Below are 25,754 nucleotides of genomic sequence, written 5' to 3' on the forward strand. Positions count from 1 at the left end.
GGACAAACTCCTGATGGACACTCAAACCTTAGCTCTCAAGTTACAGCTTCAGAGAAGTCACCTCTAAGACCCCTGCCCCCAGGGTTTAAGAGTTATTCCCTAGGGCTTCTGCATACACTATAGGCTTCCCTTTCCCATTCTTTTTTTTCCCCCAAGATTTTATTTATCTATTTGTCAGAGAGAGAGTGCATGCTAGCAAGGACAAGCAGGGGGAGCAGCAAGCAGGGGGAGAAACTGGGGACCAGCAGGTAGAGAGAGAAGCAGACTCCCAGCTGAGCAAATAGTCCAAAGCGGGACTCCATCCCAGGGCACTGGAAAGGCAGATGCTTAAGAATGAGCTACCCAGGCATCCCCTTTCCCCTATTCTGATTTTTCAACCTTCTGCACTGTACTGTAAGTATCTCAATGTTGTCTGCTGGATTTACCTATGCAATACCAGTAGGTGCCTAATAAATCATTAAGCAAGTGATGTTCTATCATTTGCTACATAGTATCCAAACTTCCTCCCACAGGACAGACTAGTAAATCTGCTTATAAAATCCTAAACTGGTTCTGGGAGGAGACACACAGCTGGTTGTGGTGGTGGCTTTTGGGAGGGGAACAGGGAGGGGCAGGATCATAGATCGCAGGAGACACTTCACTCTAGTTTATACTCCTGTAGTTGTTGAAATTGTCTTTATCCGGTGTGTGAATTACCTACACAAACATAAAATGAATAAATAAAATTCTACAACAGAAAGGATTGAAAGAGCTTTCTAAATTGCGGAGTGGGCGGAGTTTTAAATATGCATTCATAATTATTCTAGCAGGAATAGAACACACAATGAAATACATTGTAAATTTTTATTAATACTACACAAAAATATCCACGTTATATATCAGACGCAAACAAAACAAAACACCCACCCACGTCTTTAGTAGGTATTCGAGTCTGCTAGGTCCACCCCATCCCTGCCTTGGCTCTTGACTTGTTTGGATGACAAAATTCACCTTCAGTAATAGTAGCAGTAGTAGTAGTAGTAGTAATACCATTAAGTGTTCGCTTTGTGGTAGGCATGACTTTATTGAATGAAGTCTCACGACCTCTCCATTTTCCACATGAGGAAACTGAGGGCTCCCAGACCTCGTTCTAGGTCACTGAGCTCCTGGTCCCGGCCAGCCGGGTGACCAGGCTCCGCGAGGCAGCTAAGGCTGCTATGGGTTCATGACGCCCCCTGGAGGCCGCCCGGGGAACGTGGCAAAGAACCTAAAAATGAGTATTTGAATTTCGGTTTTAAGGGTGCGCAACTAGGGAGGCCATCCAGGGGGCTCCCCACCTTGCTCTGTTTGCCGAGAGAGGTCTGAGAGGGGACAGGACCCCGTCTAGGAGGTGAAGACACAGAGCTAATCTGTGTTTTGAGGGGAAAGATACTCCTCTACCTTGGGGGATCTGAGAGGCACGGTCCCACAGCCTCAGTACTTAGGGTTTTCAGCGGCAGACGAGGTCCTACACGTAAACAAACACAAAACCACTTTATCGAAAACCGAAAAACCACCGAGGAGGGTCCGGGAAGCTAGAAGGAGCGGGAGCGGAGCGTGGAGCGCTTGACCGACACTAAACGCATAACAGGTATTGGTCATATTCTCTTAGTGCCCGCCCCAGGACCGCCCAGCCATAGGCGGGCCACTTTTCCAGACTTAACGCTCATTGGCTAAACGAAGAGCGAACCTTTTCCACCATTGGTTGGATTCCTGCACAGGCCCTTTGGGGACGGGACCCCCCCCCACCCAAAAAAAAGCGTAGGGCCTACGGAAGGGGCGCGGCTTCTCGATGTAAGGTCAAGTGTTTCCAGGTGTTGCAGTGGGGTCCTTTAGGCCGGGCGTGAAAATTGGAGCCTGGGGGTTAGTTTTGGGGCGAAGATGGAGGCACGCTGGGCCAGGCTCCGCCGATGACGCTCTTGCATACTCAGCTTTCCAGCGCCGATCCGAGCCGGGCGCGCGGTGTCGCAGGCGTGATGTCATCGCTAGGCGCCGCGCGCAGCCAGAAGGAGCCTTGACCTCGCGTTGGGGGCTGCGCGAAATGCTGCAGCTACTACGGGCTGGGGCGCGCGCCTGGGCTCGGCCCGCGGGCTGCCGGGTGAGGCAGGGGACTGGAGACGGGCTGGAGGACAAAGGTTGGAGGTTCCGGGGGTCGTTTCTCACCTCGTCCCCCGTTTACAGGGTTTGAACGCGCTGGCGGAAGAGGCAGCACCCCAGGCGGCGAAGCCAGAGTCGGTGGCTAGCGCGGGTGAGGTTGCCAGGGTCGCTCTAGGAGGGGCGGCAACCGGGAGTCCCGACGCTCGGCCCTGACCCGTGACCTCCCCATCGCTTCAGGTCCCCAGGCGCCCGTGCTGCGCAGGTGCGAGCTCCCGGTACCCGCGTCCCGGCGTCCGGTGCAGGCCTGGGTGGAGTCCCTGCGGGGCTACGAGCAGGAGCGCGTGGGTCTGGCAGAGCTGCACCCCGAAGTTTTCTCCACAGCGCCCAGGTGGGTGGGAGTGAAATGGTGAACTGAGTTCCAGAGGGAGGAGGAGCGGGGCTTGAGCCTCAGCGTCTTCACGTGCCAAAAGGGGACGATGGTTTTCCCTGTCAAAGAGTTATGTGAGGTTGAGGTCTAAGAGTTAACGTCCTGGAAGTTAAGGTCGCAGAATTCTGGAGCCTGAGTGACTGAGTTCGAATCCTGCCTTCCCTCTTGTGTTTCAGTGTCCCCATTCTCTCAGACCTCAAGAGGTTTCTGTGATGATGAAATGAGTTAATTCTGGCACCTGATAAGTCCTGTAGATGTGTTGACTATGGTCGCTGTTACTGAATTTTGCAAAAATAAGCACTAACAATGGTTATGCCCTGGCATAGCCTCTTTGCATTTTGGTTAAGTAGGTCCTTAGAGCAACCCTAGGATAGGGTTCGGTTACTGTTGCTTTGTGGACAGAGAAACTGAGCGCACAGACAGGGTAAAAAATTTGCCCAAGCTCACACAGCTTGGAAGCTTTAGAACTGGGATCTCAGCCTTATGTGGGCCAACGCCTTGGCCTGGTTTATCACTTGCCAAGGTGTATGTTGCCCCTCAGTTGCTTCGTATTGGGCGCATAGTAAGTGCTGTTAGTTTATTACTGTTACTGATATTGGCATGGTTTGCCCCTTGCTTTTAAAGTCCCAATCTAGTAGAGAGTGACAAAAGAAATTAAAAACAACATATTTCGTGTATTCTGTAAATACCTACAAAGCATCTGCTATGTGCCATTTTTCCATTCTGGGTGTTGGGAATTCAGGGAGTGAGCACCAAGGTTGCCGATGCTGCTTACAGTGCAGAATGGGTTTCCGTGAACCCCTTTACAAAAGGGCCAGATAGTAAACATTTTAGGCTTTGCAGGCTCTCCTGTTGCCATGAGAACGACTCCTCTCTGCTGATGTAGTACAAAGTGGCAATAGGCAACTTGTAAGCAAAAGCACATATTTTCAGAAACAGGCAGCAGGCCAGATTTGGCCTACTAGCCATAGTAGCTTGCCAAGCTCTGGCAAGCTTCCCCAGTGGTCATGTCCAATGTAGCCCCATAATATGAGTCATGTGTGTAATTTACATTTTGCTGGTAGCCACATTAAAAAAAAAAAAAAAAAAAGGAAGAAACAGTCCATTTAATTTAACCTGGTATATCTAAAACAGTGTATTTCAGCATGAGGCCCTGGCCATATTTCAGGGGGTGGGTAGCCACGGTGGCCAGTGTGCAGGGCTAGAGAGGCAAATCAGTCCCTAAAGAAGGTCGCAAGGAGTAAGTTGTAACAATAGGAAAAGAGTAAGGTACTGTGAGAAGGAGGAAGAGGTGGGTCTCTTCTTAGCAAGGAGGCTCCTCTTGGAGATGTCTGGGCTGAGACTTACTGGCTAAGGAGGAACCAGCCAGAGGAAGAATGTTTTCAGGCAGAGGGAGCAGTGAGCACAAAGGCATGGAGGCTGGACCGCATTTCACAGAATGGAAAATGAGTGGGCCTGGAGGTGGTGTGAGATGGGGCAGACAGGGGCGGGGGCAGATTGCACAGGGCCCTGGAGTTGGATGGTAGGAGCCCCTGTTTTTGTCTGGAGAGGTGGGGGAGGGCTTTAACTGGAGGTGGGCCTTTCACGGGCTCTTCTTTCTCCGTAGGTTGGATATCTTGCACCAGGTTGCCATCTGGCAGAGGAACTTTAAGAGAATTGTGAGTGGCCGAGTGGGGTGAGGTTGGCAGAAGGAGGCAGAGGAAGCTCCTCGGTTTGTCTTCTCTGGACTGCTAGGCTCTTCTGAACCATTCACTGATAGGTGACTTGCCAGGTGTTTTCTGAACACCCACTGTGCCTTAGGCATTGTGCTAGCAGACAAGACAGACAAGATCCCTGCCCTGATGAAGCTCATACTCTTGTCAGAGAGGTGTATGTGAATCAAGTAGGCAAGCTTGTAAATATATGACAAGGGAGGTTATCCCGGAGAAAAGGAGACATTTAACCTCAGGTGGGTAGTAGGTGCTAACTAGGTAAAGCGGGCAGTGGCGCTAGGGTAAAGGTAGTGGGAACAGTATGTGCAAAGGTCCTGCGGCAGAGACAACAGGGAGCCTGGTGTGGCAACAGAGGTCAGCAGGAGCAGTGGTGAGTAGTTTGGATTAGTTTTTTTTTTGCCAAGTACATTGAAGAAGCCATTATCAATCAGGGTCTCTCTGCTTTCTATTTGCTTATCTTAGAAGTCCAGTGAGTCCTCTCCCTACTCACGCCCTCCCTGGCTCCCCATAGTCCTAGGAATGAAGTCTTTAGCTTAGCATGGAAGTCTCTCATCATCTCCCCACCCCATACCTCTCCCTGATTTTTCTCCAGAGCCCCTGCCTTTCTGAGGCTGACATTCTGGAGCGGATGAGAGAACTGTCGATTTCTGTATCGTCTCCCCAAGTGCTGTGTGCTTGTCCTGATGGAGCCCTAATCTCTGTCCCTCCTGTTGTGGGGCTCCCCAGTGGCGAGCCCCCACTGCCCAGCTCACTGCTGCCTTCCCAGGCCCGGGCGCTTTCAGCCGTGACAGTGTCTGCCCCGGGAACCTGACCGTCCACCTCCTCCCTTTGCGCCCGCAGAGCTATGCCAAGACCAAGACTAGGGCCGAGGTGCGGGGCGGAGGCCGGAAGCCTTGGCCGCAGAAAGGCAGCGGGCGTTCTAGGCAAGGCAGCATCCGCTCCCCGATCTGGCGAGGAGGTGAGCGGGGCAGGGAGGGAGGGACCCTGGGGGTGTCTTCACACCCGTCTGGTGCGGTAGCTTGTCGGTCCCGTTCCTTTCATCCAGGCCGGGGCAGTAGGACTCTGGCCCTCAGACCTCACTGCCCGTGTGCGGGTCAGAGATCAGAGTCGTCCACTTTCCCAGCCCCCACCAGCTCTGGCCTTACCTCTCTCACCACACTATGGCCACAGCCCCCTTTGGCCCTGACTACTGTCTTACCTCTCCTGGGCCACCCTTCACACAACACCCAGAGTACTTTTCCTAAGCCTCCCCGTGGCTCTTGCAGCCTTTTTGGTAAGTCTGAGCTCCTTTCCTTGGCATTCCAGGCAGTGGTGCCTGCAGACCACCCCCACCACCCACCGCCCACCACCCTGTTCCTCCACATCCCCCCTGACCAGACAGCTGATGCAGTGTCATCTCCTGTTTGCCTGGCCAACTCTTCTCATGTGTTTGGGCTGTGCCTCTTCCAGAAAGCTCTTCCTGACCTCCTTTGGGTCCCCCACCCCCAGCAACTCCTGGTGCCACCCAAAAAGAGCCCTGATTCCCTCTATAGTTGAACCTCTGTCTGAAGGTGAATGACATGAGGCCGGGGATCCTGCCCATCTTCTTCCCTGATGCACACCCCCCCCGACTCCCAGAGCCCAGCAGAGGGAGGATGCACAGGTAGATGGGCCTCACTTAAGGTTTGACACTGAGGAAATCGAGGCCCAGTGTGATAAAGTCACCTGTCCCAGGCAACACTGGATCCAGTGTCTCCTCTCCGTCCGTCCCCGAGGCCCTGTTCCCTTTGCTGATTCAGTTTGCCTCCTGGCAGCCTCCCTACGCCAGCCACTGTGAGAAATTTCTGTACTCTACACCCAGCTGGGGTCCTCACCTGTCTACACACCTCTGTCCTGCAGGAGGCATTGCCCACGGCCCTCGGGGCCCCACGAGCTACTACTACATGCTGCCCATGAAGGTGCGGGTGCAGGGCCTCAAGGTGGCGCTCACTGTCAAGCTGGCCCAGGTACGGGCCTGATCCCACCAAGAGCTGCTGGCCTGGTGGTGGGGGGAGGCTGGGGGGGGCTGGAGAGCTCAGGCAGCTTCTGGGGGGCTGTCGGGGGCTCAGCCCATCCATTCTTCCTGCTAGGATGACCTGCACGTCGTAGACTCCTTGGAGCTGCCGACCTCCGACCCCCAGTACCTGACCGAGCTGGCCCGATACCGTCGCTGGGGGGACTCCGTGCTTCTTGTGGACTTGTGAGGGCATGGGGCAGGGCAGGGGTGGGGGCGCTGGGTGCCATCCTCTGCGGGGTTCACCTCCTGACCTCTGTTTCAGAGCCTATGAGGACATGCCCCAGAATGTCGTGGCAGCCACCTCCAGCCTCAAGACCTTCAACCTGATCCCAGTTGTCGGTGAGCAGAGGGCCCCCATTCTCCCCACCTCCAGTTCCCCAGCAGTGCATGGGCCAGTTCAGATTCTGTACCTGCCACCTCCTCAGCCCAGCCCTTACCTTCCCCAGACAGAGCATCGGGAAAATGCCATCCTTGAAAAAGGCTCTGTCCAGGCTCGGGTCATAGTGCTGGGCGTGGAGTGCGTGGACCGGCCGCTGGCTGCCCTCATCTGGCTCCTCCTTCCGAGAGCCTGGGAGATGGGATCCAGTCTGGCTTGGGCATGTCACACCCATCACCACACTGACTAGTCCCTAGAGCTCTTTCTCCGTCTCCTGATTGCATAACTGACTTCTAACCGGACAATTGCCCCTGGGGGTCTCACCTTGGCTCCTTGAATGCCTTGCTTCCTGTGGCTCAGACCCTAGACCATGCTCTCACCCTCCACTCATCTCTTAGCTCACTTTGTCGGGTCTGACTTTAAGCATATCGGGCATTCCACTTCTTACCCCCCAGTACCCCCATCTCCCTCCTGGTCCTGGCTCCTGCTCTCCTTTGCAGCCTGGTCTCCCCACCACAGCCACCAGAGGGCGCCCGTGCGCTCCCGGGCCCCGCCCCTCCCTCCTCTGCCCACGGCCCTCTGCTGTTCCCCACTGCCTTCTGGGTGGAGGCCCACAGGATCCTCCACAGCCTGCCCCATCTCTCCCTGCGCTCCTCTCCTCCCCTACTTGTCCCGCTCGCTCGCTCACTGCAGCCACAGGCCTCCCGCCGTACATTCATGCCTCTGCTCCCGCTGGAGAGGGTGGCAAGGATCACAGCCCCAGCGCAGAGCAGAGCCAGGCACGCAGGAGGCTCTCAATCAGAAGCTGAGCCTCTTGCCCAGGGTCTTGCCATCAGTGAGCAGCTGAGCCAGGGCCTGAGCCTAGATCTGTGAGATCACAGATCTGCAAGATCTGTGAGCCCGTGTCGGACCACAAGGGGCAATACTGGGAGGGCTTGCTTCCTCGAGGAGGACATGGGCGCCCAGAGGTGGTAGGCAGCCCAGCCTGGACCGCATCTCTGCCCCCCACCCCCAGGCCTGAACGTGTACAGCATGCTCAAGCACCAGACCCTGGTCCTGACCCTGCAGACCGTCGCCTTCCTGGAGAAGAAGCTGCTCTGGCACGACTCACGCTACACGCCTCTCTACCCCTTCCGCCTGCCCTACCGTGACTTCCCCTGAGCCCCGGCCCAGCCCTCTGCCCTCGGGGGCCCCTCAGCTGCCCTCTTCCTGGACCCTTCCGTGCCGGGTGCTTGCCCTGAGCCAGGCCGAACCCCCAGCAGGCCTGGGAGCCTCGTGCCCACCCTGTGAGAGCAGGGCCGCACCGCCCGAAGCCCCTCATCCCCGTGCAGCCGTGCGCAGAGAGGCCGAGCGGGCATCACCACCAGAGAGGGGCTGCTCGGCACATGAGCCCCACTGGCCTCTGGCCCCAATTTTCTCTTTCATTTTTAACATTGAGTCTGGTTTTTGTTTTTGTTTTTGTTTTTTAATCAGAAACAGAACAGCTGATTGCCATCTTGTAAATACTTCCAGTTGGCAAGTCTGGCTCTTTCCTCAGTGCTAGGTGCTGCTAGGTACCTCTCTTCAAGGGGCAACCTCAGGATTGTTTCTAGTGGTGACCCACAGTCCACTTCCCCAGGATGAGTCAGCCTCCAGGAGCATGCAGGGGAGTGGTGGCACCGCTGTGCCTGGCAACCCGCTCCCGCTGCCTCCCCGCTGCCCTGTGCTCAGTAAATGAGCAAATAAACACACTTTTTAAACACTGAACTGGCATTCTAATTGTGGAGTCTGCTGATATCTGCTCCCTAAGCTAATTTTCTTGTAATAGTTCTAACAGAGACTACCATGTGGTCAGTTTCCTTAAAGACAGCCAGAACGGACATCTGCGTGTGTCAGTCTAGCCAAGGAGGGGGGCAGCCACCACCCATGGGCTAGGCAGCCCCTTGCCAAAAAAACTCTCTGGAATGCGTCTCTGGGGAGTGCCTTCAGAGCTCGAAGCACGTTCTTTGAAAATCCTCATGGATAAAAGCTTTGATCCTTAAAGCACCAGACTTGACAAAGTAAAAAAGCCATTTGGAGCCTGTGTAAGAATGGGTGCAGAGGGCGGGTGGGAAATGTCCCTTGGGCTGAAACCAAACTGTTCCCCACCTCTCCCTGTGCCTCTCACCGGCCACGTGGGGACGTGAGGCTTTGAGTAAGACCCTGCTGTGCTGACAGCGCCCAGCCGAGTCTAGATCAGCGTAGCGAGAAGGCTGCTTAGTTGTCCACCTCACAGTGGTCAGGAAACAGCAAGGCCAACTCACCCCCCCCCACCCCGCCTCCCGCCACGGACTTTCCAGAGATGTGTTGGAACCCGTTCAACCATACCGGAAACCTGCAGCCAGACCAAGGATGAAAAAAGGCATTAGAGAAAAATTATCTGAGTGGCGCCTGGGTGGCTCAGTCGGTTAAGCATCCGACTCTTGGGGTTGGCTCAGGGCGGATCTCAGAGCCATGGGATTGAGTCCTGTGTCAGCTCCGCGCAGGGAGTTGGAAATTCTCTGTCCCTCCCCCCACTCAGGAGCATGTGTGGGCTTTCTCTCTCTCTCTCTCTCTCTCTCTCTCTCTGTCTCAAATAAGTCGGACTTGGTGGGCGGGAGCGGATGCCTGGGACGCCCATTGTTGGCGTCTGCCTTTGGCTCAGGTCATGATCCCAGGGTCCTAGGATCGATCCTCCCAACAGGCTCCCTGTTCTGTGGGAAGCCTGCTTCTCCCTCTCCCTCTCCCTGCTTGTGTTCCCTCTCGCTGTGTTTCTCTCTGGCAAATAAATAACCTTAAAAAAAGAAAAAAAAAAAAGATGATCTGATACTAGAATGTGTTTTCAAATAATTGGGAGGCAGCGTGTGTGTTGGTCTCCTAGGGCTTGCCTGAACCAAGTACCACAGCCTCGGGGGCTGAAGTAACAGAAACATACTGTTTCGTGGTCCAAGAAGCTGGAAATCGAAGATCACGCTGTCGGCCAGGGGGTTCCTTCTGAAGCTGCGAGTCAGACTCTCTGTCCCATCCCGCATCCCTGGCTTCTGGTGGTTTGCTGGCAATCCTTGCTGTTTCTGGGCTCATGGTCACCCCTAAGGTCTGTCCTCGTCTTTGAATGGCAATGTCCCTGTGGATGTTCCTGTGTCCAGATTCCCCCTTTTTATAAGGACCCCGGTCATGTTGGGTTAGTGCCCCGCTTCCCCTGCCGCCACCCAGCCTCAATAACCAACCTCATCTTACTCATTTGCAGGTTCTGGGGGTTAGCACTTTTATTTTTTTTTTTTACAGGGTAGGGTGGGGGTGTTGGGGGGGGGTAGAATTGATCCCATGAAGGGGTGTAAGGGGAGAAATGGAACCAGATCAGCCGTGAAGACCATGGAAACTGGCGCGCGCGGCTTCACCGCGTATCCTCTGCTGTTGTCTGTGTTGGAAATTCTCTATAATGAGCCTTTTTAAGAAGAAATGAGTGAAGACATTTCGTCGGGGGAGCTGTTGCTACCCTTAAGTCCTCCCACCCTCTGGGGACATGGACTGACCCAGACAGAGCCCAGAGAGGGAGGGCACTGTGCAGTTACCCATTCCAAGACAGGACACCCAGGACTCCGGCTGAATCTGGCTTAAGAAAGTGAAAGCAGAAGCCAGAGCTGGGATCCCACTCAGAGGGCGAAGGGCAAGAGGCAGGCAGCTCTGAAGGTGGAGCCAGGGGTCTGCTTACTGCTTATTTACCCAAACCAAAGATGCTCCCACCCTAACCCAGGGATGTCTAGAAAAGCCTCAGAGCCCCTCAATACACATACCCACCAAATCCCCCAAGGGTCCCACATTTATGTGCTGCTGGGCCGTCCAGAGCTCTCAGCCCAGGAGGAACTGCCCTGTCCCCTGTCTCCTTCCTGCACCTGGGCAAGGAGGGCCCCCCTCAGGCTAGTGAGAGGGGGTGAGGAAACAGAAAGAAGGTCACCAGCAGGGAGACCAGGCCCTTCTTCCTCACTGAGGCCTCCAGCCTAGCGAGGCCTGACCCGGGGCTCCCCTTAAAGGTCAAGTCAAGTTCAGAGACTTGAATATGTGATACTGAGTTGGGCCTGAGTCCTGGGCAGACTTCTCAGCCAGGAGTGGGGCGAGACTCCAGCACAGAGTCAAGGGGTGCAGGCAGAAGCAAAGTTCTGTTTTGACTGACTCGTAAACAACGTGAACTTCTGCTTTACGCCCTAGGGTGGCTAGGATGAGCTGTGATACCGGCATGAACCAGATCTGTGGGAACGCAGAGGAAGCCTGTGTTTCCACCGAGGAAGTTTTAGGGGGAGTTTCTCCACACTGGTTCCTCGTGAAACAGACAAATTGTGACGACCGCTAACTGCCCTTGCTCTTTGCTGGCCAATCATCGCATCCAAACTAGGTTAGTGACACCTCACATCAGCCTTCAAGGTCTGTGTTACCCTCTCATTCTTCAGCCGAGGCCAGCAAGATACCCCTCGCAGTGGGGGGAAGTGGTTTGCTCAAGGTCACAGTTCACAGCAGAGGCTCTCAGCATCCTTGACACCTGCTGTCCGGCATGCCGGCCTCCGCCCACTCCCCAGCCCTCTGCCGGGCTTGTCTGCTGGGCAGGTCAGAAAGACAGTGGGATGAGAGCTGGGGGAGGAGGGGGACTAGGACAACATACCACCCGCTAGGATGGCAATTATGGTAGTAATCATCAAACAGAAAATTGGTATTGAAGAGGAGGTGGAGAAGTTGGAAGTCTTGCATCCTTGTATGTTGCTGGTGGGAATGTAAATGGTACAGCTGCTGTGGGAAACAGTCTCAGGGCGCCTGGGTGGCTCAGTCGGTTAAGCGTCTGCCTTCGGCTCAGGTCACGATCCCAGGGTCCTGAGATCGAGTTCCGCATTGGGCTCCTTGCTTGGTGGAGAGCCTCCTTCTCCCTCTCCCTATACCTGCTGCTCCCCCTGTTTGAGTGCTCTCTCTCTCTCTGTCAAATAAATAAATAAAATCTTAAAAAGAAAAGAAAAGGAAAAGAAAACAGTCTAGTAGTTTCTCCAAAACTCCACTTGGAATTACCATATGACCAGCAATTCTAACCATATTCCCAAAGGAATTGAAAAAATGTTCATACCGATGCCTGCACATGAATGTACAAAGCAGCGTGGTTCCCCAGGGCCAAAAGGGAGAAACAACCCAGATGTCCGTCGATTGATGGACGGATCAACAAAGTGTCATGCATGCATACAAGGCAATATTCTCCAGCTATAACAAGAAATGAGGTACGCCCAGAACTGAAAACAGGGACTGCGGCAGACACTTGTAAGCCAGCGTTCGTGGTGGCCTGATTCACAACAACCAACGGTGGGAACGACTCATGACCCACCTGTTGATGAATGGGTGAACGGAATGTGATATATCGTTGCGGTGGACCACTGTTCGGCCAGAGAGAGGAAAAAGGGCTGCGGGATGCTACAACAGGGATGAACCTTTACGCGAGACATCCTGAACGTGATGCAGAGGGAAAGAAGCCGGACACAAAATGCCACAGTGTGTGTGATTCGGTTTTGGGGAAATGTCCAGAATAGCCAGACCCACATAGACAGACAGTGGAGTAGGGGTTTCCAGGGGCTGAGGGAAGAGGGAATCGGGAGGCGCCAGATTTTTGGGGGAGGGTGAGGAAATAGTCCGGAATCGAATCGTGGTGATGGTGGTACAAGATTGTGAATATTCTAGAAAGTTGTTAAAGGGCAAAAATGTAAACTTTATAGGGGCATCTGGGTGACTCAGTGGGTTAAGTGTCTGCCTTCGGTTCAGGTCATGATCTCAGGGTCCTGGGATTGAGCCCCATGTTGGGCTCTCTGCTCAGCGGGGAGCCTGCTTCCCCCTCTCTCTCTGCCTGCTGCCCCTGCTTTTGCTCTCTCTCTCTGACAAATAAATACATAAAATGTTTTAAAAATGTAAACTTTATATTATGTGAACTTGTCTCAGTTAGATACATATATGTGAGTGTAAACTGGCATAGTCACTTTGAAAACCAGGATTGTGGCTCCCCGCCAAATTAAAATCAGTTACTACCATATGGCCTAGCAATTTCGCTTCTGCATCAGTTGGAGGGGATCAGAGTCACTATCTTGAAAAGACCTCTACATCCCCATGCTACTGCAGCATTGTTTACAATACTCAAGACAGGGAAAGAGCCTAACCGTCCATTGGTGGATGAGTGGACATATACATACTCACAGTGGAATGCTATTTGGCCATAAAAAAAAAAAAAAAAAAGAAGAAGGAAAGCGTGGGGCCCCGGCGTGGCTCAGTCGGTTAGGCATCCAACTCTTAATCTCAGCTTGGGTCTCAGTCTCACGCCCCATGTTTTAGGTGTGGAGCCTACTCTAAAAGAAAAGGACATTTTGCCATTTGCTACAACGTAGGTGGACCTTGAGGTCATTATGCTAAGTGAAATAAATCAGACAGACAACGACAAATACTGTGTGATCTCACTCACATGTGGAATCTTAAAAAAACAACACCTGAATTTGTAGTTACAGAGAACAGACTGGTGCTTGCTAGAGGCAGGGGGTGGGGAAATGGGTAAAAGGGGTCAAAGGTGCAAACTTCCAGTTATACGATAAATAGGTTCTGGGGATGTAATGGACAGCCTGGTGACTACAAAATTTTTACGGGGAGACTGTATGGCTCAGTCGGTTAAGCATCTGTCTTCAGCTCAGGTTGCGATCCCAGTGTCCTGGGATCAAGTCCCACATCAGGCTCCCTGCTCCATGGGGTGCCTGCTTCTTCCTCTCCCTCTGCTGCTCTGCCTTTTTGTATTCTCTGTCAAATAAATAAATAAAACCTATTACAATTTTTAAATTAAAATATATATCTAGTAGTAAAGTGTTGGGGAGCTGACAGTCCCAGAACGGCTTCCACCCAGTGAGGCACAGGACTGGCATAGAGTCTCCCCACCTCCAAGAGTTCCTCCATAAGACTGAACCTCAGTGACCCCAATGGCTAACTCCGCTAACGCACACCTTTACTGCCTGCCTTCCCGGACTCCCCTACCCCAAGCCTTCCCGGACTCCACCACCTCCCAGACAAACTGCCTGGACACCAAGTTTTGTTTCAAGGTTCACTTTTGGGGAGAGCTTATGCTCAAATAGCTGGTAGGTATGGGAGCCTGGATTCAACCCCCCCAGCTCCTCCTCCTCCTGTTACAACCTTGGGGATGCGATGCTCTGAGAACCTTTTGTAGAAATGGTGGAAGGGAAATCTGGGCTAGAGGAACAGCACGGTCCGAATGCTCAAGGACAAAAGCAGCTCGCGGAAGCTGCCAGGAAAGGCAGGGTAGCCATGCGAGAGCTTGGACTGAAGGGAGAAGCGGGCACGAAACCACAAAGCGGGTTGTGGCCACTTTGCCCTGTGTCCACGGCCTCTGGTCTTCAGTGGGGACATTTGTTGGCCTGCCTGAGACTGCCTGGCATCCTGAAGGAAACCCTGCACTTCCTGGAAGCTTCAGTGGAGGGCTGGGGAGCCTCTGTTTTCCTTGTCCTCAAGGAAACATAAAGGGAGTGGAAGACCTGGAGTGGAGGCTCCTCTTGCCAACCTGTGCCCCGTTACCGCCCCATCTCCATCTCAGAAAATAGCTCTCCATCCTCCCAGGGGCTCAGGTCAGGACCAACAAACCCTCCCTGACTCCGTTTTGTCCTCAAGGCCCAGCAAGTGCAGTTGACCCTGCCACCGAAACGGAGGCCAAATCTGACCACGTTTCCAAATGCCACCAGCCAGTGCAGGCCCCATCATTACTCACCTGGACTAGAGAAGTCACCTCCTCTGGCTTCCTGCTTCCAGACTGTCCTCCCTGCCCCTAGAGCATAGCTCCTGCAGTCTCAGGAGGGTGCCTGTAAACACCTGAGTCAGGGCTGTCCCTCCTCTGCTCAGAATCTTCCATGGCTCCCACTTCACTGGGAGGAAAGCCGAAGTCCCCTGCAGGCCAACAAGCATGCTCTGCACCATCTCCTCCCTGCCCTCCTTTCCTCCTCCCTTCCTTACTGCACTCCAGCCACCATGGCCTCCTGGCTGCCCCTACCACAGGGCCTTTGCATGTTCAGTACTCTGCCTGGTACACTCCCTCCCTGATGTTGTCACCTCCCGTGGTCTCCGCTCAAATGTCATCTTCTCGGTCTGTCTCAGAGTACTCTATTAAAAGGCTCATCAATCCCACATTGCCTGTTCCCTCCCGTTTTACTTCTCAGCACTAATCACAAGTAACAGCCTATGTATTTTATTTTTGTTTGTCTGCCCCACCCACTAAAACCACCTCTGCACAATGACGAAACTTTTGTCTTTTCTGATCACTGCGCTGTCGTTAGCACCCCCTTGGAAGGATTCTTGGTATACAACAGGCGCTCAATAAATAGGGCACAGCAGGTCAGGAGATGGGAAAAAGATTGGCGCTTTTATGGCTGCAAGGAAGATTTGGGCCGCGCGGGGGAGCTCGCGGCCTGCGCACTTTGGACTAAGGTCAAGGGACCCAAGAAGAGCCCGAGAAAAATCCGCCCTGGGCACCTGGGTGGCTCAGTGGGTACAGCGTCTGGCTTCCGCTCGGGTCGTGATCTCAGGGTCGTGGAATCGAGCCCCTCCTCGGGCTCCCCGCTCGGCTGGTAGTCTGCTTTCTCCCTTTCCTTCCCCTTGCTCGTGCTCTCGCTCTCAAAGAAATAAATGTAATCTTTATTGTTCTCAAACAAACAAAATCTTTAGAGAAGAAGGAAAATCCGCCGGAAAATACTAACCCCCTCCCCGACCCCATCCCGTACGGGATTTTCCCAGGCCCTTCGAGGGGCAGCGAGTCCCCGTTCCCACTCTGCACCTTTACTAGGCAGTTCTGGCCGGGAATTCAGCACCCACCACACCCCGCGTAGAAAGATCCCCGTGGAAATTCCTTGGGAAGGATCGGGGCGGGGGAAGGGACGCGTTTCTTGCTGATGAGTGACTCGCAGGCCCATCCTCCGGAGGAAGGGCCCGAACGTCCCCGGGGGCCCCCCTCCCTTCCCCTTCTGCTGCGCGACCTCCCTGGCCCCTCGGAGTTCTCCATGGCGACGTGGCGCGCGCCCCACAACAGGAAGCCTCGGGCGGCGCGGGCCGGCGCTGGGAGACTCCAGGGTCCCCACCGTCGTCGTGGTAGATGCCAAGTCTTGGGGTCACACTCGCAAGCCGAGGCCCTGGCTTGGGGGGCGTGCAGGCGGCCCAGAGACAACGCCCCCCCCGCCCCGCCCTAATGGAATCAGCGGGTGCAAACAGCTGCATGTACTCAGCGCGCGCGCCCAGCGCTCAAGTTGCAGGAGCCGCGCGCAAATTCCAGGGAGCCTTGGAATTTGACGGCCTCCTCTCCCCGCCCCACTTAGGGAGCTGTTTCCCCGCGGAACGGAAGGGTCCGAGCACCCCCCTCCCTTCCAGCTTTGCTGCCTCAGTTTCCCCTGGGAACGGCAGCGGGGGACTCGGCGCGTCAGGACCACGCGGCTTCCTTCCCTTTTCTGGAAGCTGTGAAGATGTCCCCGCTGCGGAGGCCGAAAGGGGAAGCGAGGCCGCGGGGGTGGAAGCGCCCATCGGAGGCGGGGGATGCAGGGCCCCGGACGTGATGACGCCGCCGGTCCTCACCCCCAGCTTTCGCGGACGCCAGAATGTGTGCGGGCCTGCTCCTGCCGCTTCTCGGGAAATCTGTCGGCTGGGCAGGGCCATGCTCCTTGGGGAGGGGCGCCCTTGATAGAGGACGCCCCGAAGGGATCCCTGGGCCCCCGTCCAAGCGAGGGACCCTCCAGTCCGTTAAAGAGGCCCGCCTGCGCTGAGACGTCACACTTGAGTCCGAATCCCCTCGCAGCTCGGAGCCTCGGTTTACCCCTCGGTGGAATGGACACAATAGCAGTCCCCACCGTCCAGGGTAGTGGGCAGTATTCGGGAAAGCATTTCGCGCAGCGTAAACGCTGAACCACGGTCACCCGAGCCCGGGACCCGATCCCCAGCGCCACGAGCGGCTCCCGGGGCCAGCGGGGCCGCTGCGGCCCTCATCGATTCAACTCGGAAATTCCAGCGCTCATTAATTAGGGGGGTCAACACGACTTGGGCTCGGTACCCTCTCGATCCGGAAATGCCGGAGCCCTCCTTCCGGAGGGGAAGGCGCGAGGTTTCCGGGAAAGCAGCCCCGCCCCTCTGTCCCCCAGTGCCCGGCCACTATAAGAGCTCCCGCGCGCTCGGGGAGTCCAGTCCGCGCCGCACGCCTCTGCGCTCCTGCGGCGCGCTCCCCGCCCTCCTCCGGCCCGCTATGGCTCCCGGCGCCGCCCGTCTCGCGCTGCCAGCGCTCCTCGCCCTGATCGGAGTTCTGCCCCCAGGTGAGTCACGGGTGGGGGCTGCGGTCGCGCCAAACTCCCGGAATCCAAGCTGCACCCCGAATGCACCGGGAGGACCGACTCCCGGCCAGCTGGGGATAAAGCCCCAGTCGTACTTAGGTAGCTCTTTATGGGAAGCTGGGGCTAGAGCTAAGACAACAGCACTGGGTTCGAGTCCAGACCTGCATGATCTCCATAGGTGGCCTCAAGCTACAGGTTAAGCCTCCCGGAGCCTCAGTTTCTCCGCTGTAAAATGTTGAACGCAAGAGCCGCCACTTCGAAATGGTTGTGTCCTGGCCCAATGCCACGCCTGGCTCCAGGACCCGGTCAGACCCTATGGGAATGGGTCCCACGCCAAGCTGAGTAGACTGGGGACCCCCCCACCAAACACACACGTACATTCTGTTCCTCATCCCCTACCTCTGGGGAAGTCCGGGACTGCTTCTGCTCTGGGGAATTCCAGGGCGGACTTGCCCAGGGCCCAGAGGCTGAGAGTGGTATGTCCCAGCACCCCTCCTCTAACTCCAGACCAGAGGGAGGGGAGAAGGGGACACCGTGGGTCACACATGGTGGTGGGTGCCGGGAAGCGCATTGGTGGGAAAGGGGCACCTGTGCTTACGAGGTCAATGAGGGGTTCTAGTCCAGACGCCAGTGTGGATTCTGTGGCTTTTTAGGTGACCAACGTCACTTCTCCCAGCCTCGCCATTTCATTCCACGAAACGGGCACCATCCCATTACTCTAGGAGAAATTACAGAGCTTCTGTTTTCCCACACCCCCACCCCAGAGAGAGTAGGCCGAAAACTGAGGCCAGGGATCTTTGGGGGAGACAGAGAAGGGGTGGGCCCAGACAGACACTTTTTTCCACTTCGGAAGTGTGGGGGGTCTGAGGAAGCTAACCGCTACAACCCGCCTTCTTCTCCCCTGCGCTGTGCTGTGAGCCCACTGCATCAGCAGGGACTGGGATGGCTATATTCACCCACCTTACAGATGGGAAAATTGAGGCCTGGAGAGGGGAGACCACTTGTCAGAGGGAGTAGGGAGCCTGCTTAATCAGAGCCTCTCCATTCCCAGAGGGCTAGTCCTCTCCACCTCACACCTTGGGAGGAGGAAAAACACTGACATCATGCCATCCTCTGCCAAAATCCTCCGTGGTTTCCCATTGCCCTCGGGATGAACAACAAGACCTTGGCCTGGCCTGCACCGCCCACAGGATCTTCCCACCCTGCTTGCTCCCAGCTCTTCCCCCTCACTTGCTCTCCTCCATCTACCCTGCCGCAGGGCCTTTGCACTTGTTCCTTTTCCCCGGAATTAGTGTCTCTTCTCTGAATGGACAGCCCCTTCTCATCATTCACACATCACCTGTTGCCAAGGAACTGTCCGTTCTATCACCCTGTTTTGTTTCCGTCAAAGCTCGGATTAACATCAGTTATTAATTATCTTGTTTGTGAATTTTTCTGTCTCGAACACTGAAGGCAGAGTTTTGTCTCGTTCAAGGCGATGTCCCTGGCACCCAGCACGGGCTGGGTCCACGGTAATTGTGGTTGAACCCCGTTTGTAATGCCTGTCCCCTCCTCCGTCTCTTGTTCTAGGACTTGGGGGTGCCCAAATATCAGTGCACCCCCCAGAAGCCACCATACCCCGAGGAGGCACCGTACAGGTGAACTGTAGTACTTCCTGTGACCAGACCCCGAAGCTGGGCCTGGAGACTCAGTTGACGAAGAAGGAAGTGGCCCATGGGTCCCACTGGAAGGTCTTTGAACTGAGTGACGTACAAGAAGACAGCCATCCCATATGCTTTGTCAACTGTGGCAGTCAGTTGATGGCTCCAATGTCCCTTACCGTGTACTGTGAGTGGCTGGGCCCAGGGACTGGACTAGGCGGGCTGGGTGGGAGAGATGGGTGCTTGGGGGTCCCCGCAGGCCAGGACAGCCCTGGCAGCTTGCTGATGGGGCCAGAGCTGACTCACTGAAGGACTAGTGGGGACCTCCTCGGAGAGCCTCATTGTCCTTTGAAACCCCTTCTTGAATTTTCTGGGGTGCCTTTAGTGCAGTACAGAGATTCGGTCAGTACCTTCAAATATTCTAGGCCTCTTTAAACATGTGACAGGTCCCAGATGCGACTCTTGAAAAGAAGAAGCAATTTCAAAGCAGCCCAGTGATGGCATTTTTCACATATTGGCAACAATCAATAGCATTGCTCAGAACCGTGCTGGCAAGACTTGGGAGGGGGGAGCAGGCTGTCCTGGGACATTGTTGACAGAGTGGGAGCCTCAGGAGCACAGCCCTGAGTGGGGAAAGGGAGTGTCAGTTCTCCAAATGACACAGGCACATGTGCTTGGACATAGAAATCCCACTGCTGGGAATCGGGCTTCCCTGCAGCTCCATTCACCAGGGGAACTGATCTGGGCTGGGCGCGGAATGGGCTTATTCACTGGGCTTAGTTTGGAAGGGCGGACGGATGTGGGCAAGCATAGGGGGCTGGGGTGGGGTGGGGGGAATAGTATACAGCTGTGCCAAAAGGAAAAAAACAGGGAGGAAGGGCATGTGTCCAGAAAGGGGAAATGAACTCCCAAGTGTACTGTCAAGTTTAAGGGAAGGAGTATACTCAGAATGAGTGGCAACTTTGGTGTTAAGGAGCAGCGTGGCGGGGTGAGGGACGCCTGTGTTGTCACATGAAGGAGGCATGAGAGGAAATGCAAGAAGTGACCGTATTAGCTGTGAGGACAGAAGCTGGGGAGGGCTGCTCTGGGAGAGGGCAGGGGGCGATGTGTCTCGTGCCTTGTTTTACTTTGGGCATTTTGCATCGTGAGAATTTCTGTTACTGGAGGCCATAAAGAAAGAAAACGCTAGTCCAAACTAAACAAAACAAAAAGAACAAGGAAGAATGAAAAGGAAGAGAATGGGCCGACTGGTCTTGGGATCAGCCAGCCTCGGGTTCCGATCCCAGCATGGCCCTGCCTAACTGGGCGAAGGTGGGGGACATGGCTTGTCTCCCCGTGAGCTCTCCTTGCACAGGTATAATGAGGCCGTGAGGCATAAAAGACCTTCCACCTTCATGGTGCGTGGCCGAAGGAAGCCTTCAGGACCATGTCTGAACAGATTCAGGCCAGGTGAGGGGAGTCCCCGAACATTCCCGGTGGCCTGTGAAACCCCCGGCAAACCTCCCCAAAAGACTTCTGCATTTCAGCCTGATAGCTGAGCGCCCAGTGCTCCCAAGTCTGAGTCCCGGCTCTGTGACGTTTCTCCCTCTGTGCCTTTCGGGCACCAGACTTTGCCTTCATTTCCAGCTCTGTGAAATGGAACAGAACCGGCACACAGTAGAAGGGTCCCCTAGAAGACATTCTGTCCAGTTCGGTCCTGCCCCACCCCCAGTGTAAAGCTGAGGCAGGATCCCTGGGTGGCTGAGCTTTCTCTAGAAAGAATAAGGGTGGGGGCGCCTGGGTGGCTCAGTGGGTTAAGGCCTCTGCTTTCAGCTCAGGTCATGATCCCAGGGTCCTGGGATTGAGCCCCACATCGGGCTCTCTGTTCAGCGGGGAGCCTGCTTCGCCCTCTCTCTCTGTCTGCCTCTCTGCCTACTTGTGATCTCTGTCTGTCAAATAAATAAATAAAATCTTAAAAAAAAAATAGGGTGTTAACTCCTATAGGAGGTGACCCCTAACTGGGCCTTGAAGGGTGAGTAGGAGTTCACAGACACTCAGGACAGAGGGAACAGCCTAGACAAAGGTTTGAGTGGGAAAACATGTGGATAAGGGCAGGGGCTTTAGGAGGGACTGAATACAGACAGAGCCGTGTGGCTAGAGCTGAGGTGGGCAGGGCCTCAAATGCCTGGTGGACGAGCTGGGACCTTCTCCTCAGGGTGATAGGGAGCCATAGCAGGTGTGTGAGCAGGCCAGAGTTCTAGATGACGGCAGGCTTATGGGAAGCCAGAGAGCAGTTGGGCATGGACCTCGTCCAGACCACATGTGTGGGCAGTGGCTGGGTACAGGAAGGGAGGGCAGACAAATATTTGAAGAGTGAAGTAACCAGGACTGGAGGTTGGGGCTCAGAGAGAGGGCCAAGCAACACAGACCTCCTCCCCCAGTCTGACCTGAAGGTCAAGGAGCTGGGCTCGGAGATGTGAGTTCCATTTCGGAGCGGTGGGGGGGCTGAGGTTTTGAGGTTTCCACCAGCTCTGCAAGTTCATGCTCACAGCAGGTGGAGGGGTTTCTTGCCCTTTTATTTCTTAAAACAGCTTTACTGAGATATGGTGTGAGGTACACACCGTCAAAGACACCCCTTTGAAGTGTACAATTCAACACCTTTTCACATATTTAGAGAGTCGTACAACCATCACCACAATCTAATTTTAGAACATCCCCATCACCCTAACAAGAAACCTCATGCCCCTGTTCCACAGTCATTCTCTCTCCCTCTTAAATGGACTCATAAAAGTCTTACCTCTGATAACCCATTTTATGGCTCAGGAAACTGAGGCTCAATTTCTACCCCTTTTCCAGAGGCAAAGTCACTCGCATACAGCAGGTAGCAGTGAAGCCCTGAAGCTGGGTGTCATCCCCCGACATGTTAACAGACACTTCAGGGGCTCTTGGGACAGGTGTAGTGAACCACAGTCCTTAAGACCCCTCCGTGGGAAGGCTGGGGGTCCCGTCTCAGGGCTGAGTCACGGCTGCTGTCAATTTTCACAAGCAGCCTGGGCTAGAAGTGCTGTTACCTCCCGCGGAGCAGAGACCCTGCCAAAAACCAAGCCCACCGTGTTGTGTTTTCAGGGGATGTTCGGAGTCTCATTTTCAGTGTCTGCAGGTGGTTCTTGCATTTTGGGAACTTCTTTCCCTTAAAAGGGGGCTTCTGTAAGGCCTTGAGTCGGTGTGGGTGGCTCACCCTTATTCATTCTACGAATATGGAGAGTCTACTGTTAGCGGCATGGGTCAGGGGACCAAGCAAAGACCCCTGCCCTCCCGGCCTGACCTCCCGTGGTGGGGGAGGGGGTACATAGAGTAGAGACAAGTTAACTGAGTGGACGGATGTCATCTTCGGATGCCACACAGTGAGGGCTGCTTGGGAGAAAACTGAGGCCAAGAGGTGGAGAAGGGGGAGCGGGTGGGAGGGGGGGCTTTTAAAAAACGATCTCTACTGGACTTGGCAGCTTAAATTTCCTGGTGAAAGATTTTGAGCTTATTTTTCGCATTTCACTCTCAGACGCTGAAACTAAAGAATTGCTTTTGCCCTGTTCACAACCACCTGGGGATTTCCCACCGGTTTATCCTGAAGCTCTTAAAATTCCTGTCCTGCTCAGGTGGTTTGGGGAGTGTTTGTCAAAAGTGGAGAGTGGCGGGGCTCCTGGGACAGGTGCAGCCGGCGCCCCGGCGCCCCCTGCGGGCAGCTGTCCTGCTCACACACCACCACCCCCGCCCCCTTAACACCCAGGGTTCCCAGAGCGAGTGGAGCTGTTACCCCTGCCCCGCTGGCAGCCCGTGGGAGAAAACCTCACCCTGCGCTGCCAGGTGGCAGGCGGGGCGCCCCGGAGAAACCTCACCGTGGTGCTGCTCCGCGGGGAGGAGGAGCTGAGCCGGCAGCCCGCCATCGGGGAGCCCGCCGAGGTCACGGTCACGATGCTGGCGCGCAGAGACGACCACCTCGCCAATTTCTCCTGCCGCACGGAATTGGACCTGAGGCCCGGAGGGCTGGGATTGTTCCAGAACAGCTCGGCCCCCAGGCAGCTCCAAACCTTTGGTGAGGCACTGGGGAGCCGCCAGAGAGGATGGGCTCAGGGCTTTGTTCCTGCTTGGGGAGCCAGGGTAGAGAGGCCTCTGGTCGGGGTGCTAAGGCTTCAGGAAAGAGCATGTTCTTGAGCACTGGGGTGGGGTGGTCTGGGATGGGGTGCCCCAGCTTCAGGACCTTCTGAAAAGGCTGTAATCCGGCTTGGGTTCTGGGACAGGGGTGACCCGAGCTGCAAAGTCGCTGGAAAACCAGAGAATGTCCCAGATGGGGGAATGAAAATGCCCCAGAAAGGGGCTTCAGGTTGCCTGTCGCCTCTCTGTTCACACCCACCCTCTCTCGCCAGTCCTGCCAGAGACCCAGCCACGCCTTGCTACCCCCGCAGTTGTGGAAGTGGACACACAGTGGACTGTGAACTGCACTCTGGATGGGCTTTTCCCAGCTGCGGAGGCCGAAGTCATCCTGACGCTAGCAGAAAAGAAACTGGACTCTACATCCCTGTACAGCAAGGACTCCGTCTTGGCCATGGCCAATGTCAAGGCGAACTCACAAAAGGAGGGGATCCAGCAGCTAGCGTGTGTGGTGGCTCTAGGAGATCGAGACCAGAAGAGGGAGGAGAATGTGGTCTTCTACAGTAAGTCAAGATGGGGCGGGGCCTTCCAGAGGCGGGGCCAATGCTAGAGGGCGGTGCTCACTGTGCGCCCACCCCCTCCCAGGCTTCCCCGCGCCTAACCTGACTCTAAGCGAGCCAGAGGTCTCAGAAGGGACTCTAGTGACTGTGGAGTGTGAGGCCCAGGCCGGAGCCACGGTGTCGCTGGAAGGTGTGTCATCTGAATCTCCAGCACACAGGGCAGAATTCCGACTAAACGCCAGCGCCGCGGACCACAGACGCATCTTCTCCTGCTCTGCTGCCCTGATCGTGGCTGGACACCTGTTGCACAAGAACCAGATCCGGGAACTCCGAGTCCTGTGTGAGTTGGGGCCACTGGTCAGTGACCCCTCACCCCGAGGACCCAGCCCCTAAGAGCCCATGAGCTCCTGCCCTCTGAGGGCACCCTCCAGCCCTCTCCCCAGATTCCTAGGTGGTGAGGGGTGTCCTCTTGGTTCCTCACCCCTTCCTCATCTTGCTGTGTTTCTCCAGATGGTCCCCGACTAGACGAGAGGGATTGTCCGGGAAACTGGACATGGGAAGAAGGCTCCCAGCAGACCCTGCGGTGCCAAGCTTGGGGGAACCCAGTTCCTGAACTGAAATGTCAACGGAAGGGGGATGATGCTTTGCTGCCCATCGGGGACCTGAGACCTGTCAAGCGGGAGGTTGCAGGCACTTACCTTTGTGAGGCCCGGAGCCCCCGCGGGGTGACCAGGCGCGAAGTGGTCCTGAACGTGACCTGTGAGTGTGCTGGGGTTTGGAGCTGGGCAGGGCAGGGACAGTGAGCCTGACTCAACCCTCATCAGCCCTGTGTCCTCCCCACAGACCACCAGAATAACATGGCCATCATCATCGTGGTGGTAGTTACTGTCCTCTTGGGAACTGTGAGCGGAGCCGCTTACCTCTATAACCGTCAGCGAAAGATCCAGAAATACAAGCTACAGAAGGCCCAGGAGGCAGCTGCCATGAAGCTGAACACACCGGCCACACCGCCCTGAACCTGGGCCAGGAACCAGCCTCCCCCTCAGCCCCCCACACGGTGGCAGCAGTGCCACATTGAACAAGGGTGGTCACAAGCCATGCAGCTCCACCCACCTTCCCAGGATGCCTGAGGACAGGATAGAGGCCTCAGGATGCAGAAAGGATTTGGGGGTCCTGTCACAGGCACACTTAGGATCCTCAAGCCTCATGCCTGACCTGGAGCCACAGGACTGAGCCACAGGGAGGGGGCAGGACATGAGGCATGACTGAGGGATGTCAGGGCCTGACCTGTCTAGGGAGGGTGTGGTGGGACACTCAACATGGGACCCTCAACTGGGAAACGGTGAAACATCCCTACTGCGTGTACTGAGATGCTCCAGTCCTAAGAGAGAAGTAGCCTGCGCAAACACAAACAGCATGGAAACACATACCCCCAAACTTCCTGACGAATGCCAGCTCCAGCCCTGCAGTCCACGCACTGTTCCCAACTTTTAATGATGACATATTTATTAATTTGTTCTTTTACCAGCTATTTATTGGGTGCCTTGTATGTGGGCTAGAATGGTAAAGAGGAGGAACGTGAGTTCCTGTCCTCAAGGAGCTCTCAGTCTAACCTCATTCAGGGTTGCCAGGTACGGATGTGCTAGTTGTGTACTGTGCAGGAGCACCTGGCCAAAAAGATCAAGTGGGGCTGGAATTTCCCATTCCATTGGCTAAGCTGCTTTCCTCCAGAAGGAGACTGACTATGGTGATACAGTTTAGTTGGTGCCATGTCTAGGGGCAACCCACTGAGCCCTCCCCCCATCTTTGACACTGACCTCTGTTAGCCCCCTCTCTGCCCATATGCATCTCTGCTAGTGCTCACAATGATACTGTGGCATGCCTAAACATGAATGCCCACGCACTGGCAGCTAAACCATGGAGTCCTATGAAACTATTCCCAACCCCTGCGTGTCCCTGCCTTGTCCTGTTTCTATCTCAGTGGGACCATGCAAGACCAGAGCACTCTGGCAGCCCCAGGTTCCTGCAGAGATGAGGACCCTGCAGGCAGTAGGGAGGAGAGGCCTGGGAAGATCCCCTCCCAGTTCCAGAAGCCTCTCTCTCGTGCTAATTAAGCTTTTTCATAAATACTGGCCTTGTGTGAGTTGAGGGGAGCTGTCCCATCCAGCTGAAGCCCTTTCCAGCCTGGTCCTCTCACTTCCCCCAAGAAAAAGCTGCCGGCTCAAGGCCCACCCCTCAGGCTCAAATCCAAATCTGGGGCTTGTTAGGACCTTGGGAGACTCAAGTGAAAATTAAAGATACCTCTTCAGCAAACTCTCTGAGCCTTGCTTTACAAAGGTCTGGAATTTCTTCTTGAGCTGAGGGAGGGCCTGAGGGGCTTGCACACTGCAGGATCCT

At 55.2% G+C, this 25,754-nt stretch overlaps 2 protein-coding genes across 2 annotated transcripts; both read left to right on the forward strand.

Annotated features, from left to right (window-relative positions):
- Nucleotides 1-1,800: 1,800 nt before the first annotated feature.
- Nucleotides 1,801-8,368, forward strand: MRPL4 (mitochondrial ribosomal protein L4). Its single transcript, XM_032310776.1, has 9 exons — nucleotides 1,801-2,116; nucleotides 2,200-2,266; nucleotides 2,353-2,503; nucleotides 4,149-4,200; nucleotides 5,095-5,212; nucleotides 6,133-6,239; nucleotides 6,363-6,472; nucleotides 6,552-6,628; nucleotides 7,681-8,368. The coding sequence occupies exons 1-9, from the start codon at nucleotides 2,060-2,062 to the stop codon at nucleotides 7,824-7,826; spliced, it is 885 nt and encodes a 294-aa protein (XP_032166667.1). The 5' UTR covers nucleotides 1,801-2,059; the 3' UTR covers nucleotides 7,827-8,368.
- An 8,493-nt stretch (nucleotides 8,369-16,861) lies between these two features.
- ICAM1 (intercellular adhesion molecule 1) lies at nucleotides 16,862-25,670 on the forward strand. Its single transcript, XM_032310800.1, has 7 exons — nucleotides 16,862-17,014; nucleotides 18,602-18,859; nucleotides 22,436-22,741; nucleotides 23,073-23,360; nucleotides 23,443-23,697; nucleotides 23,868-24,116; nucleotides 24,201-25,670. The coding sequence occupies exons 1-7, from the start codon at nucleotides 16,948-16,950 to the stop codon at nucleotides 24,371-24,373; spliced, it is 1,596 nt and encodes a 531-aa protein (XP_032166691.1). The 5' UTR covers nucleotides 16,862-16,947; the 3' UTR covers nucleotides 24,374-25,670.
- Nucleotides 25,671-25,754: the final 84 nt, after the last annotated feature.

Source organism: Mustela erminea, chromosome 1 (assembly GCF_009829155.1).
Source record: "Mustela erminea isolate mMusErm1 chromosome 1, mMusErm1.Pri, whole genome shotgun sequence".
Taxonomy (NCBI): Eukaryota; Metazoa; Chordata; class Mammalia; order Carnivora; family Mustelidae; genus Mustela; species Mustela erminea.